Genomic DNA, 16122 nt, shown 5'->3' with positions numbered 1-16122 from the left:
TAAAAGGCTGGCCTAATTTATGAAAAGTGATTCCAGCCATTCTTCCAATAACATCAACAATCCACCAAACAAAATATACGAAGGACAAATATATTTACGTCATCACTGGACAGGTAGGTGATTTGTCCTGGAGGACCAGGAGGACCTGGAAGTCCTATTCCATCTCGACCTGGTTCACCCTCAAAAGAAAAAAGGGGGAAACACAGTTGAAAGTTAAGGGAGTTCAGTTCCAAACCTGACTGACTTCCCACCTTCTAACCATCATGTATTCCTGTGATTCTGAGAAAAATGCATAAGTAGAACAAAACACTCTGGTTTTAAGAGGTTTATTGTATCACCACTCACTTATGGAAGGTCAAGTTAATCTCTCCATCATTCCAGGAAGAAATATCTGCACTCAAATGAGGAGCAAATTTAATGGTAGTAAGTCATTGTCTTGTCCAGTAATTCTTCTAATTTTCCCATTAAGAGGCTCTGGCAAAGAGAAATTTCCTGACCCCAGCATTGTTCTATGCTGGTAGAACAACTAAGAAAGGGGTTCACATGTTTGAGGAACGGGAGAACTGAGGAGACAAGTTAGATCACATATGCACATAAAATGTATTGCTCTAAAATTCTGATGAGCAGAGCCTTGCAAACTAACAACTGTTTCCATGACTAAATCCCTCATGATAAATTCCAACCATAGATATACACAATAATCAATGTATCCTTAAATCTTAGGTGGTACTTACTTTAGTCCCTGGATCCCCTCTGTCACCCTTTGCCCCCTGAAATGAGAAGGGGAGATGAAAATATATATATTTTAAGGAATGAGACCATTTTACACAATGGAGAACTGTTGGGGAATGTGTTGCCAATGGCAGCCAGTGTGGTCCAGGAGATGGAAGCCTGGACTTGGTTCCCGTAAACCTGGGTTGACCTCCCACTTCAGCCACAGATCTATTGGGTGGCTTTGGGCATGCCATCATCATTCACTTTGCTCCTCATATAAAAAATGAACAGGAACGGTATCCTCTCTTTCTCGTGGCTGAAGACAATTAATATTTGTCCACTAAAAGCTATACACAATCACAATCACAAATATTTGGAGATGTGTAATGGTTCACAAATGAGGAAAGCAATACTATCAGGGGAAAGATCATACAAGATCATACAAGAGAGATCAGAACAGGACTTCTGTGGACTTTAAAGATTGTTTTTGGCAGTTTTGTGCTTTCTGTATTGTCCCGTTATCTTAATTTTCTAATTTCAAAAAGCAAAATCTTCTGAAAAGAAACCATTATAAAATATCAGTTACAGTAAATCTGTTAGCAAAAAATGTTTTAAGAGATGGCATTCAGATTTACGCTTACCTGAGGTCCTGGGAAACCCTCTAATCCAGGACGCCCATCTGGTCCTGGCAATCCAGGTTCTCCCTGTAAACAAACAAAAAGAACAACATAGAAACTTCAGCTTTATCATGCCATTCAGCAGCCCAACCCAACTCTCACTAAAATGATTTTGTTTTTTTTAAATAAACAACGCATAAAACACTGCTCTAAATGTAGAGACAATTGTTTCCACTCCATAGACTTAATCATATAGGCTTACCTTCTCTCCTGGAATGCCTGGGAGACCAACACTTCCAGCATCTCCCTGAAAAGTTGTAAAACACAAACAAACAAACAAACAAACAAACAGTAAGTCCTGTTTTACCTCCTATATAAAGAAGCTAATATTCCTTCCCCCTGCTGCCCGACTATATTCTTCATTTATATTCCTGCTCTAAAGAGCACAGGTGGTATACATTGGGCTAGCCTTTTGTGGTATCAACATACATCTATATCCACTGCGTGGGATATGTGACAATATGCACCATGATCCACACATAACATAAATTGCTCACTTGCATAGGAAAAGGTAAAGGTTTCCCTATGACAAGATTGTTAAATCTTGCCTGACTCATCTCTGTTACTAAACTGAGGGAGTCAGTGTTGTTAAAGATCATGTGGCCAACATGACTGCACAGAATGCTGTTACCTTCCCACCAAGGTGGTACCCATTTATTTTCTTACACTTTTACATGCTTTCAAATTAATGGTTGGCAGAAGCTGGAACTAGTGATGGGAGCTCACTCTGTCAAGTGGCACTTGGGTCTTGAACTGCTGATCTGCTGACCTTGACATTGTCAATGTCTTAACAGCTAAGCCACCAAGTCCCTTGCATAGCTGTTAGTAATCTAATAGGGCTGTTGGAGCAAGGGGCACAGACAACTGACACTCATGTTTTGACCTAATACCATCTTTCATGAAGTCTTGAGTGGCATATTTTTATCATCCTAAGGTACACCAATGGCCTAAATATCTTAAAGGTACCAGATCCTGTCTGATCTTGGAAGCTAAGCTGGGTCACCTCTGGTTAGTATTTGGATGGGAGATTGCCAATAAATACCAAGTGCTGTAAGCTATATTTTAGAGGAAAGAACTGGCCAAAACACCTCTGGGCATTTCTTGTCCAAGAAAACCCCATGAAATTAATAGGACTGCCATAAGTTGTGAGGTGACTTGAAGGCACACACACACAAACAAGCTACACCAAGATAATAGTCTGAGTCCTTTGCTGTAACAAGGCAGCACAACAAATCACAAGGCAGCACCAGTCAACCAGCATCTTTCCCTACTGCTATTCACTTTTTGCCTATATAGTGAACTAAAATGATGGGTCTGTTTGGAAAACTATCCCATTAAATATAGAAAGTGAGTGCCATATACATTAAATCAAATCAGTTCAAATCAGATAAAGGGATTTGGGTGTTTATTTGTATGTGTAGTTTTGGCATAAAGCAAGCAGAAAAGTACTCCCTATTACCTACCAAGCAAAAACAAAATCAAAGTAATACTTTACCTTGAGTCCTGGAAGCCCTGGTGGACCCTACAAAAAGAAATATAAATCTTTAACCAGATTCTGTGAGATTTCATGAGCTATATGGTTTACTATATTATTTAATTATGCTTGCTCCCAAATGCATTCTATGTACACATTTCTTTCTTACGAGAAAGAAAAAGTGAAACAAAGGAATGAGGAATATACCTGTGGCCCTTCTGGTCCACGTGCTCCAGGGACAGGAGAAACAAGTGGCAGCCCTGAGCCTTCCATATCATCCTAAGTAATAGCAGATGGCACATGTTAGTCAACGGATGTACTTCTTTTAAAAATTTTCTTTGTATGCCTCTTTGTGAGTGGTGAACTATGGCTTGCAAATGCTTTAAATGTTTTTTTTAAAAATGCAGTGGTCCAATTTGGGCACACAGTTCCTGCCTTGCTAAATCACGCTTCATCGGCTAAAAATGTACCATAGAACCATTTGCTTCCTCATTGCCCTTCACTGTCTCTTCCCCTTCTCAATGTTTACATCCTAATTTAATTAAACCTAAGTCATTGAGTACCACCCAAATGAGAATGTGTGGTCTAATATTAATTTACTAACCAAGAACTTAAGAGCTGAGAAGCAGGGAAGGGAGAGTTGGGAAGGAAGAAATATGTAGTATGTCCGTCCTCCAACAAATAAAGTTCTCCCTCTTTCTCTTTCTTCTTTTATGCCCCTTTAAGCCTGGAATCACCTTCCCAGAATGTCTCTCACTTGCTTGATAATTCCTTTTCTCTGGGAAGCCTTTAGCTAGCCCCTTGGGTCTCATTCCCTAGTTAAACACTAAGCTCCAGCAAGCAGAAGAACAGATAGTGATTTTCTTCTTGTTTCTCTCTTCTCTTCTCTTCTTGTTGCCTCACTCTATGTTTAATTTTAGATTGTAAACTTTTGTTTGTGTAAAGCACCACACCATGGCACCACCACCACCATAATCAACAACATTGAACTGATAATTTTATCAACATCTTACACATCTCGGTGTAGGTCCTACTATGACATATCAAGCAAGATATCTCTCTTGTACTTACAAATCCAGCCACAAAGCCTGGACCAGGCAGGCCAGGGGGACCAGGCTGTCCACGGGGACCCATTGGCCCAGGAAGACCTGCCAAGCCAGTTTCACCAGGTGCTCCTGGTAGCCCTGCATCCCCTTTACTTCCCTGAAAGTAAATGAGAAAGAGTATGACTAAAGCACAGAATGTAACAGGTGAATAAAGAATAGCTGAGTCAAATCCAAGGATTTCAAAAGCAAGCTCAAAGAAATGCAAGACTGCAAGACCCCTGTCTTCTATCCACAAAGAGTGCCAGCTTGAGTATGGTGAATATATAAGCATATCATAAATGCATGTATTTTACCACCACCACCACCACTCCACACACACACACAGATACAAGAAGCTAAGCAATGAAGTCTTAGCAATACAAAATTTCATGTAGTCTTGAGAAAACAAAACTCATCCCATGCATTAAACCTATCTGAACACATTTAAGGATGGCATGTGCTGCTGATCTGCATGCTATAGTCTGAGGCTCAAACTGGCTGCATGTGTGATGCTTTATAGAGAAGAATGCACAACAAAACGGAATAAGCATACAAAGTTGCTCAAAACTGGGCAATAACCCAGGCTGCTAATCTTGAGTTTTGTAGTTGTCACACTGCAGACTGCTTAGTGTACACAACTAAGCATCTCATTCAGTGTACATATAATCAGTGCACTCATCTTTGCCCTGTTTCCTGCCAGTGGATTTGTGTGGCCCAGGTGCTAAACTTTGGACAAATAACCATCTTTCACAAGCAAAACTAGAAGGGATGTGCAGTAAAAGAATGATTAAGTACAGACAGCTAAGAACAGATGTTAATGTCAAGATTATTTGTGCTTCATTCACAGAATGTGTTAACTAAAGAGAGAAAGTTACACTTGCAGAAAATCCAAACTGCTTTCATCTAATTGCCAGATTAGCTTCTCAGACATCAATAACAAAAGTCATTTTCATTTAAAATGTGTACATATACACCATAAATTCAACAACAATAATGTTTTTATAAATATGTATTTCCCCCCCCCCCCCAAATTCTTATAGAGGAATGCCAAGGTAATAAAATAGATATATTGGAATCTTTATATTCAACTCGTAAAATGGAGAATTATTATTATTCATATAATAATATTATAGTATTCATCCAACAAAAATACTTTCAAAATATTCAGAACTCCAAGAAGTAATGAAAGATGCAGGATCTGGTGAATGCTTCTCTAGGCCAGGGATGGAGAACCTGTTGTCTCTCATATGTTAAATTACAACTTCCATCATTCCTGACTATTAGCTGTGCTGGCTAGGGCTAATGGGAGCTGAATTCCAACCACATTTGGGAGGTTTTAGATTCCCTAGCCCTGCTCTAGACCACCACAGTAATTCCACAAGCCATTCTATATGCCAGGGCCCACTGCACTTCTGCCTCTATATACATATAGGTTGAGTATCCCTGATCTGGAATTTTGAAATCTGAAGTATGCCAAAATACAATTTTTTGAGCTACAACACAAGAAGCTTAGTACATACCTGTACTGTACTTGCAAGGCCAGAAAGAGACAACCTGGATCAATGAAATGGCCAGAATCCATGCTTCCTACCATTTCAGAGATCCTCAGTTTTCTTCCAGCCTCATTATATATATGCAGGTACGGGTACTTCAAAAACAAAAACAAAAAAACCAAAATATGGAACACTTCTAGTCACAAGCATTTCAGATAAAGAATACTCCACCTAGTACAAGTAAACTGTTTTACACACACAAAAACAAGTGTGGAGACTTTTACCTCAGTTCTTAGATTTCCCCTAAATGGGGCAGAGTAGTAATAAGAAAGTAGCTCTAACACATCAGGAGGAATAGGAAGCAGAGTGTTCTGGTTAGATGGAAAAAGTGAATGAAGACAGGAAGGCTGAGAAGCAGGAAAAGAAGGAAAATCCTAAAGTTCTGTGGTGGAAACCCACAGTAATAATAATAATAATTTGTTTTATTTATATACCGCTATTCCAAAGATCATAGCGGTGAACAGCAAATAAGATAATTAGCAAGTAAGCTAATTTGCCCCCAACAGTCTAGGTACTCATTTTAGCGACCTCGGAAGGATGCAAGCCTGAGTCGAGCTTGGGCCCTTTTGCTGGTCTTGAACTTGCAACCTTGTGGTTTCGAGTGAATGGCTGCAGTACAGGCATTTAACCACTGCACCACCAGGGCTCCAGTAGTCTCTCTTTTCTGTCTCTTTGTACTGTTAAGATTTTAGCAGAGATGTGAATATTATTCTTACAATGTTGCGGTATTACAGCTCCAACCAGAATAGGCAACATTGAGAGATTATGGGAGTTACCAGTATATTGATGTATAGGTTTTCTTTATTGCTTTTAACTTGCAAGGAGCTTCCAAATGATATCCTGTCCCACCAGACAATTTTAAGCAATGCACTCCCCTCTACCATTGTAGGTCTTTGCCACCTAATCCTTCTGCACATGTAAGCTCTGGGGTCCATTACAGACACAAAACCTGAAAGGCCAAGCATATTGTCCACACTAGCACAGTCCCTGTGTAGGTCTGCTCCTATTCCTTCATTCCTTGATCTTGCCACATGGAATGGTGAGGTCTGTATGAGTAAGTTGCTGCTCTTGTTGTCACTACATTTATTTATAGCCCATCTTTTCCCCAGTCTGTGACTCAAGGCACTTTACAAAAGTTAAAAGCAAGCACAGAACAAACATGCACAGTATACAAAAGTTGAGAAGCAATTAAACTTAAAATCAACTAAAAATATAAACCATTATAAACACAAAAAAATCCATCACATTGTAGAAGGTCTGTTTCCCTCCAAAAACAAAAACAAAAAGCCTCAACAACTCTGGATGAAGAAGGTCTTCACCTTCTTGTGGAAAATAAAGAAGGTACCAGTCTAACCTGTCTGGGAAGGGAGTTCTAGAGCCTGGGGGCAGCCAATGAGAAGGCCCTCTCCTATGTTTCACCATATGTTTCACTTGTGATGGTGGTGTGATAGAGTGAAGGATCTTCTCAGAAGATCTCAAAATATGATCAAGTTTGGACCTTGACCTGAGCCATATAGGGCATTAAAGATCATGGCTAGCCCTTTAAATTGTGCCCAGAAATGGACCAGCAGTAAGTGGAGCTGTTGCAACAAGGGAGTTGTATGCTCCCCATAGCCAGCCCCAATTAAGACCTTGGCTGAAGTTTTGTAAACCAAATGAAGTTTCCAAATACTTTGCAAAAGTAGTTCCATTTAGAGTGCTTTGCAGGAATCCAAAAGCTGAACATGATGAGATGGCCCACACAGTTGGGGACTTGGATCATGTGGTGCTCTTTACTCACATTCACAATACTATATATGGAAACCTACTTATCCCATGTTCAGTGAATATCTCAAGATCAGGAACTGAAGGAACTGGGGAAACACAGGAGGGAAATTTGGGAGGGGGGCAAAATCCTGGGCAGCCTCACCTGTCCCCACTTTCAGACTGCATGTGTTCTTCTGAATGTCATAAGATGTTATACAAACACAAATAAAACACAAAACACTGAAAGCTGCAGCTTTTGTTACAGTGTCACAGTACATCTCCATAGGGTTGAAATGCTAACTGTACTACAGTGGAGCCTTGCCTTATGTGTGGATCCATTTCAGGCCCCACCCCCCTGCATAAGGCAAATACTGCATAAACTCAAGCCCTATTCAACAGAATGGGGGTCATGCTCATGGTGGTGCAGTGCACACGCGCCATTCAGTAGATTGAAATGGGCTTCAGTGACCCTCTGCAATATATGAAATGAATTTCAAAAGAAAATAGTTTATAGTTATCATACAGAAGTGCTCTGCAGAAAGAAATTAATTAAAAATAAACTGTAGAATGGCTAAAGGTTAACTGCAGAGTAAAAAGTCTCACATTGAATATTGTTGCCAAGTCAAAAAGAGACAATGTTACTATAATAATTTCTGTAGAAAGTGAACTATGTTACCTTAGGTCCCGGGGCTCCTGGGAGGCCTAATTCACCTGGTTCACCCTGGAAACAGCAAAGAAGGGAAATTAGGGGTTTGGGGTTTTGATGCTGCCATAATTTTTCACAAGGTCAAAACTGGTCAGAGGCAGGCTACTATCTCATGGTTTCCCTATGAGTTCACTGCCGTAATTTAGCAAAAGGAACTTGCACAAAAGAGAGATACTTACCTTTTCTCCTTTCAATCCTGGCTGTCCAGATATCCCATCCCTTCCTGGAGGACCAAGAGGGCCCTGGAAAACATCAGAAAAGGAAAGCTAAGAGGCCATTCACATTACCTTTTACATCGGTTTTGAAAGCGATTCTTGCACGTGAAGTTCATATTGGGCCCGATTCTGTCACAATCCATGTTGAGGCTTGCACAAGGAAATGCCCCTTACCCCGGGGTATCCAGATTCGGGCTAAAATCCGTCTTTTCTCCAAAGACCCGGTTCCGCGAAATATGAACTTGCCCTCGATCATGTTCGAGGCAAATTAGGGAGGGATTAGGGTCAGGGGGCGGGCAGAGATCAGAGCATTCCCTCCCATCATTAGAAGGGAGGGGGAGGAGGAGGAAAGAGCCGAAAAAAGGGGAATCGCTGGATGCAAGGGGTGAGAGGAGAAAGGGGGAAATCAGGGGTGACTTTTGGGCTGCAGAAATCTGTCAGAGAGAGGTGGGGGTGGAGAAAGTGATGAAGGAGGAGGAGGAAGAGGAGGAGAAAGGGGCCGTGGGAGGAAGGGAGCCATGGAGGGGATCCTAAAATGGAGCAGGAGGAGGAGGAGGATGAAGGAGCTGGGGGCATCCCCAAGGAAGGAGAGGGTCTGAAGGAGGGAGGAGGAGGAGGATTTCCAGGGTTAATTGGGTTGTGGGGCTGCGCTGGGGCATGTAGGGAAATCAGGCTGCTTGTTCTACTTTCATTCCCTCTTGCACCTGGATTATTGTCAGAGGGAGGTGGGGGTGGTGGAGAAAGCTCAAAGGGAGGAGAGGGTTGGAAGGAAGGAGGATTGCCCAGGGAAGTAGGGCTGTGGGTCCAAGCTGGGGCATGTAGGGAAATCAGCCTCTTTTGACAACTTATGCGCATTATTTTTTGGGTGCTTGCTTGTTCTACTTTCCTCTTGCTCCTGGATTATTATTATTCTTATTATTTGTGTTATATGAGGATGCTACAGGAATGCCTGCGCTGCATTTCCATTTTATTCCCAATTGATTCCCTGGGTCTACTTTAGTTGGAACTGAACAGGTCACACTCTCTCAGCCTCAGTGGAAGGCAATGGCAAAGCTCCTTAGCAGGAGGAAAAGGGTCAGGTCAGGTCAGGTCAAAGGCAGGGTACGAACGGAGCTCACATCAGGCACCTCCCCCTTTTCATATTTTTTTAAAATTATTTTTGACCAAATATGCGCATGATTTTTTTCCTTGAGGCAGATAGAGCAGGGCTAGCAGCTTGTGCAAGGGGTTTCTCTGCTCGCTTCAAGCAAAGGGGAATGTTACAAATGTTGCAAAGGGCTAGACTTTTACAATCGGAATGTTACATTTTTGCTCTTGTCAATTAGATAATGATACATGCTTTTGCTACTGAATCAGAGGCAGCCCTGAATTGCTTTTAAAAGCAAAAAAAAAAAAAAAGAGAGAGAGAGAGAGAGAGAGAGAGAGAGAGAGAGAGAAAGGAATGCATGGCAATTGCATCCTTTACTGGCATTTCTGAGGTGAGGAATTTATTATTATTATTATTATTATTATTATTATTATTATTCTGGGGGGCAAGGAGTGGGGGATGCATTAGCTTGCATGGGATTGAAAATGGGGACGGGACAGAACTGACCCAAATGCCCACATATACACGCAACACACAAAAAAGAGGTTTAAAAAAAATTGACACTTGGGGCATTTTGTGCATGGCTCTTTAAAAAAAGGAGGGGGAGGACACCTCCGATGCCCCTGCAAAAACGTCACCATGACGATCGCTTGATTGACAGCAGGCGCCTTCACAGCAGGCACAGAATGCATTCGATTTAAAATGCCCCTCTTTTTGTAGTGGGCACTTGCTAACGGAGAGATTCGGGGGAGGGGCATCCGAATCAGCCCAGTTCCTTCCAGATTTTTGATGCCAGTCTGAATGGGGCCTAAGAAGTCTTTTTGCAATTGCCAGCAAAATAGTTTGCATTCATTAACTAGGCTTTTGAAAAATGCTTGGTGCCAGTAGGAGAGTTTTAAAAGCACAATGTCCATGGAGAGGAAAGGATTTCCACAGGGTAGTACTTAAGGAAAAGGTTTAAAAGGGGGAAATGCACCACGATGCTAATGCCCTCACCCTGATATGATTGGACTTTTAAACAATTCCCATTGGCACCAATGAAAGCTTTTTATAAATGGCTAAATTGGTGGGCAAGAAAGGAAATGACAACAGAGGAATGTGGCTAAGTACAGAAGGAGGTAAGGGAATGGGGGAGTGAGAATGAATGTGTATGAAAAAGGGAGGAAGGTTGTGGGGTGGTTATGATTCTTAAGGGAGAATATTTTGTGGTATGCTCTGGTTTTTGAAAGATTCCTCCTAGGAGAATTCAGTCCTTGATTGAAAAGGATTTCCTAGCCCTGAGTTTAAAAAAAAGCACTTTACTTAATTTTTGTTTGAGTAGAACTACATCTCATATGTTAATATAGCATGATAGCCGTTTTTTCATAGCATCAGGCTCAGCTTTTGCAGGGGTAATTAGTCAAAATTAGAGAGCGAGAAATAACTCAAGATCAAAGAGGAGAGGCAAGGAAACTCTGTGCATGCATAGGTGTATGAGAACACACATATCCATATGCATAAGGGCACTTCTCTATTTGTTATTATCAACTCCTAGGCTTTATCCTCCTAGAATATTCAATTGTTTCCTTCTATCAGTCAGGAAAAGCCACATTCCAAATATTCTTTGGAAATGCTGCTAATACAGCCTTCCTCAACATGGTGTCCCCCATAAGTGTTGGTTTCTATCTCCCAGAATCCCACAGCCAGCATAAGTATCTGGTGGTTTGTCCAAATTAATAATCCAATACCTCTGGAGGACATCAGGTTGGGGAAGACTGCATGAACGCAACACAGATAACCTATCTTGTACAATACCTTTAAGGGAGCAGGGCAACAAGACAGGATCTTTAATGGTCAAACTCCAGCAACCCCACAACAGTCAATAAAGCAATATGTGAAACTGTACTTGAAGTAAATTCTGAATCTGCAAGATGATAGTGGAAGGAAATGAGCAGCTTTTGGAGTCAAGATTCTTAGTTTCTGTCAGTTCCCATTAACACAAGTACCTCCATTTTACTTACAGCAGGCCCTGGAAGTCCTGGGCTACCATCTCTGCCTGGCACTCCAGGTAGCCCAGGTGGTCCTGGAAGGTCTGTCCCATTTGTCCCAAATCGTCCAGGCTGTCCTGGCAAGCCAGGCACCCCAGGTGGTCCTGGTGGACCAGGTGGTCCTCTAGGGCCCTAAAACATAGCAAACAGGACATGTGACTTATTTCTAAGCGTGAATACATCACCCAATGGAGCCCCCCACAGACCCAACTGAACTGACAAGAGCTACTTAGTGGGCACACAGCACTATGCATTCCCAAGGAGAAGCCCAGTGAAAGCAACACCCATATGGCTTATATACTTACTCGTACATTTTCCAAATCACCTCCAAAGCCAGAGCCTTCCATATCTATAAATGTCTGGGGAAGAAAAGGATATAAAAGTGCTCAGTGTTATCAAGACCAAATACAGGTAGGACAAAAAAGTGCGTCTCAACCAAGTCTGACCAAGTTTGGCTTCCTTGGGATAAGAAAGATCCACAACTCTAAGCACTCAGGGCTACCCCAAATGAGAGAGACATAGGTGCTGCACAGGCCATGCTAATAAGATGGGGAGAGCACACCTCCTCCCCCCCCCCCCCAAATTGTTCAGTATTTATTTATTTCAACACTTATTCTGCAATTTTTTGGCTTAAAACACACAAAAAAAATAGTGAAGACATGTAAGAAGATAGCAGATAATAAAGCAGGATGGAAATAAAACAGGACAGAAATCAAAATCTTGAAGTCCTGGATGAATGAAAAGAGTTTTATTTGGTAACTAAAAATAAAAAAAAATAATAAAAAAGAACAGATTCAACAAATAAATATTGAAAGACTTGGTGTTGGGAAAAGGAGATAATTTTGTCCCTATAGAAAGGTAAAATTAGTTGCACTGGTGGTATAATATTTCAGCATTTCCTAACAGTCACCCAGAGCAGAGTGACAACACTGTCTTGTGACAACACAAATAGCAATAGGAATAGCAAGAACATTCCTATACAGCTTATCAGTGAACTAGCACTCTCTAAGCAGTTTACAAAAACACACACCTTCCCATGCTTTTATTGAGACTACATTGAACTTACCAACTTATCCAATTTAGAACCGAATCCAGGCTGCCCAGGTGGTCCTGGTGGTCCAGGAGGACCTCTTGCGCCAATGATCGAATCACCCTAGATGTAGAGAGCAAGTGATGGAACTGAGAACATTGGCCACAAACACCCAAAAAGCAGCCACAGATTCAGTGTTGCTCAGAAAGTGCTGATGTCCACCACATTTGAGCATTCAATGAGAACAAATCAAGTTATGTCCATGTGACCCCACAACTCATACCTTTTCACCTTTCTGGCCAGGTTCACCCGGGGTCCCAGGGAATCCTTGGGGACCAACATCACCCTGTGAGGGAAATAAGTAACATGATCAATATTGTAAAGTCAGAAAAGCTAAAGCACAGAATGAACTCAGACTTGCTTGAGAGGTTAAGAACAAGAAAAAGGGCTTTTTTGGATATGTCCGCAGCAAAAAGAAGAAGAAGGAAATGGTAGGGCCACTGCATGGAGAAGATGGCAAAATTTTAACAGGGGACAGAGAAAAGGCGGAATTACTCAATACCTTCTTTGCCTCAGTCTTCTCAAAAAAGGCAAAGGGTGCTCAACCTGAGGATAATGGAACAGAGGAAAGAATAGGGGAATTTCAGTACAGAATAAGTAAAGAGATAGAAGAGGAACACCTTGTTAATCTAGATATATTTAAGTCCAGGACCAGATGAACTCCATCCAAGGGTATTAAAAGAACTGGCAAATGTAATATTGGAGCCATTGGCAATCATATTTGAAAACTCCTGGAAAACAGGAGAAATTCCAGCAGACTGGAGGAGGGCAAACGTTGTCCCCATCTTCAAAAAGGGGAAAAAAGAGGATCCCAACAATTATCGTCCAGTTAGTCTGACATCAATACCAGGAAAGATTCTAGAGCAGATAGATCATTAAACAAAGAGTTTGTGAACATCTAGATGGCAATTCCATAATCACAAAAAGTCAACATGGGTTTCAGAGAAACATGTCATGCCAGACAAATCTAATCTCTTTCTTTGATAAAATTACCAGCTTGGTAGATGAAGGGAATGCTGTGGATATAGTATATCTTGATTTCAGTAAGGCCTTTGGCAAGGTTTCCCATGACATTCTTGCAAACAAGCTTGTAAAATGTAGACTAGACAAGGTAACTGTTACATGGATTTGTAACTGGTTGACCGGCTGAACCCAAAGGGTGCTCAACAATGGCTCCTTTTCATCCTGGAGAGAAGTGACCAGTGGGGTCCCACAGGGCTCTGTCCTGGGCCCAGTGCTATTCAACATCTTTATCAATGACCTGGATGACAGAATTGGGAGCATACTTATCAAATTTGTAGATGACACCAAATTAGGAGGAATAGCTAATACTCCAGAGGACAGGATCAACATTCAAAATGACCTGAACAGACTAGAAAACTGGGCCAAAGCTAACAAAATGAAATTCAACACGGAGAAATGTAAGGTATTGCACTTAGGGCAGAAAAATAAAATGCACAAATATAGGATTGGAGACACCTGGCTGAATGAAACTATGTGTGAAAGGGATCTAGGAATCCAAGTAGACCACAAGTTGAACATGAGTCAACAGTGTGATGCGGCAGCTAAAAAGGTCAATGCTATTTTAGGCTGCATCAATAGAAGTATAGTGTCTAGATCAAGAGAAGTAATAGTGCCACTATATTCTGCTTTGGTCAGGCCCCACTTGGAATATTGTGTCCAGTTCTGGGCACCACAATTCAAAAAGGACATTGAGAAACTGGAACGTGTCCAAAGGAGGGCAACTAAAATCGTGAAAGGTCTGGAAACCATGCCCTATGAGGAACGACTTAGGGAGCTGGGGATGTTTAGCTTGGAGAAAAGAAGGTTAAGAGGTGATATGATAGCCCTGTTTAAATATTTGAAAGGCTGTCATGTTGAGGAGGGAGCAAGCTTGTTTTCTGTTGCTCCAGAGAACAGAACCCGGAACAATGGATGCAAGCTACAGGAAAAGAGATTCCACCTCAACATTAGGAGGAACTTCCTGACAGTAAGGGCTGTTCGACAGTGGAATGCACTTCCTCGGAAGGTGATAGAGTCTCCTTCCTTGGAGGTCTTTAAACAGAGGCTGGATGGCCATCTGTCAGGGATGCTTTGATTTGGATTTCCTGCATGGCAGGGGGTTGGACTGGATGGCCCTAGTGGTCTCTTCCAACTCTACGATTCTATGATTCTATGAAGGACCTATAATATTTCGTTTACACACAGACACAAAAATAGCACCAGCATACATACTTAGTATAGAAGGCAAATAAAAGCTGCATCAAGATGATTGTGCTCCTAAGAGCAGTATTACCCAGAGTAGTATTCTGGTTTCCCATCAAGTTTATTTGTCCAAGATCAGAAAGAACAGAATCTGTATCTAATACTACAACTTCCCATAAAGCGTTTACAGCCGCAGCCCCTAAATTATGGAACAACTTGCCGGAAGAGATCCATCTCATTACCACCTTAGAAGCGTTTAATAAGGCACTTAAGACGGATCTCTTCCGGCGGGGCTATCCACCTGACCTTTTATAGCTGATTTTATGGAACATTCCCACTCTGACTTGATAGTACAGAAAATTGACGACGATTTAGCCTTTTTAGTGATTGGTAGTAATATTGTTGTTGTTTTATTGACTGTATTTTTAGATAATATTGTATTTGTATTGTATTATGGTTTTTATTCTTTGCTGTAATCCCACCTCAATCCGCAGGGAGAGGCGGGAAATACAAATACAATGTATTATTATTATTATTATTATTATTATTATTATTATTATTATTAAGCTCCCACTGAGATGTTCAACAGCAGTGCTACTCAAAGTGATGGACCCTTAGACCAGTTCAAGTCCCTAGCACATTTGAGGGGAAATAACTGCCAGTTGCGCACATCAGCAGTCTGGGAAGCACTGTTTTATAGTGCATACATCACGAATATTACTTACTGTATTACAATATTTAGACTATGTTTATTGCACATCAACAGAGAGAAAATACCCATGAAGACTTTCCTTAGAGAGGCATAATCCAATAGAAACATTTCCTAATACACTTGTACAAAACGGTGTACTTAAATATATTTTATAAATACAATATATTTCTAAAGATTCTTCTTATTTTGGTATGTCCAAGCTTGTTTCATTGTTTTTGGGCTATTTCGGAAATTATGAATCATTTGGGAACGGTGATTTGTTTAGTAAGATTGAAATAACTCCACAAAGATAAAGGATAGACTACACATATAACTGAAGGGCTTAAAAATTACAATTTTCAGTAGATGAATTCAGGTTTGCATTTTTTTTTCATCTTAAAGAATACAAAAATCTGGTCTAGTAGTAGAGAAAAACACTTAAAGACAAAACATTTTAAAATTTCTCATACATGCACATGTACATGCACACACAGAGACATGCACACAGAGTGATTTTAGGGTGTAAACCTAAACTCACATACTGGTGAGTAAGACCCATTGAACATACTGGGACTTAGTTTTCAGTAAACATGCATAGGATTGCACCTGAGATATTTTCTCTTTTCCAAAAGTAGGGCAGCATCACACAACATGAGAAAAAAGAGAAATGAAGATTCTGGGGGAAAGTACTGGCAGTCCAATACAGGTCTATGCAGTGATACCCATTAAACATGAAATATTTAGTCTTTAAAAAGGTGAGATACAAAGAAGAACTTACTGGTTTGCCATCTTCTCCAGGATCTCCCTAATAAGAACAAAATGTAGAAAATTAGTAGAAGCCTGATTTGCACA

General features: G+C 41.0%; 1 protein-coding gene across 3 annotated transcripts in view; it reads right to left on the bottom strand.

Moving 5' to 3' along the window:
• Positions 1 to 16122, bottom strand: part of COL18A1 (collagen type XVIII alpha 1 chain) — a 219862-nt gene that overhangs the window by 33458 nt on the left and 170282 nt on the right. For all 3 annotated transcript variants that reach the window (XM_042443985.1, XM_042443972.1, XM_042443978.1), the window contains 14 exons: positions 16049 to 16075; positions 12598 to 12660; positions 12351 to 12437; positions 11590 to 11643; positions 11258 to 11416; positions 8135 to 8197; positions 7926 to 7970; positions 3937 to 4068; positions 3073 to 3144; positions 2887 to 2913; positions 1594 to 1638; positions 1356 to 1418; positions 735 to 770; positions 99 to 179 (listed from right to left, as the gene is read on the bottom strand). In XM_042443985.1, the coding sequence (XP_042299919.1) occupies positions 99 to 179; positions 735 to 770; positions 1356 to 1418; positions 1594 to 1638; positions 2887 to 2913; positions 3073 to 3144; positions 3937 to 4068; positions 7926 to 7970; positions 8135 to 8197; positions 11258 to 11416; positions 11590 to 11643; positions 12351 to 12437; positions 12598 to 12660; positions 16049 to 16075 (954 nt within the window). The remainder of the gene's footprint in view (positions 1 to 98; positions 180 to 734; positions 771 to 1355; positions 1419 to 1593; positions 1639 to 2886; positions 2914 to 3072; positions 3145 to 3936; positions 4069 to 7925; positions 7971 to 8134; positions 8198 to 11257; positions 11417 to 11589; positions 11644 to 12350; positions 12438 to 12597; positions 12661 to 16048; positions 16076 to 16122) is intronic.

Source organism: Sceloporus undulatus, chromosome 1, assembly GCF_019175285.1.
Source record: "Sceloporus undulatus isolate JIND9_A2432 ecotype Alabama chromosome 1, SceUnd_v1.1, whole genome shotgun sequence".
NCBI classification, from domain to species: Eukaryota; Metazoa; Chordata; class Lepidosauria; order Squamata; family Phrynosomatidae; genus Sceloporus; species Sceloporus undulatus.
This window is presented reverse-complemented; position numbering and strand designations above follow the sequence as displayed.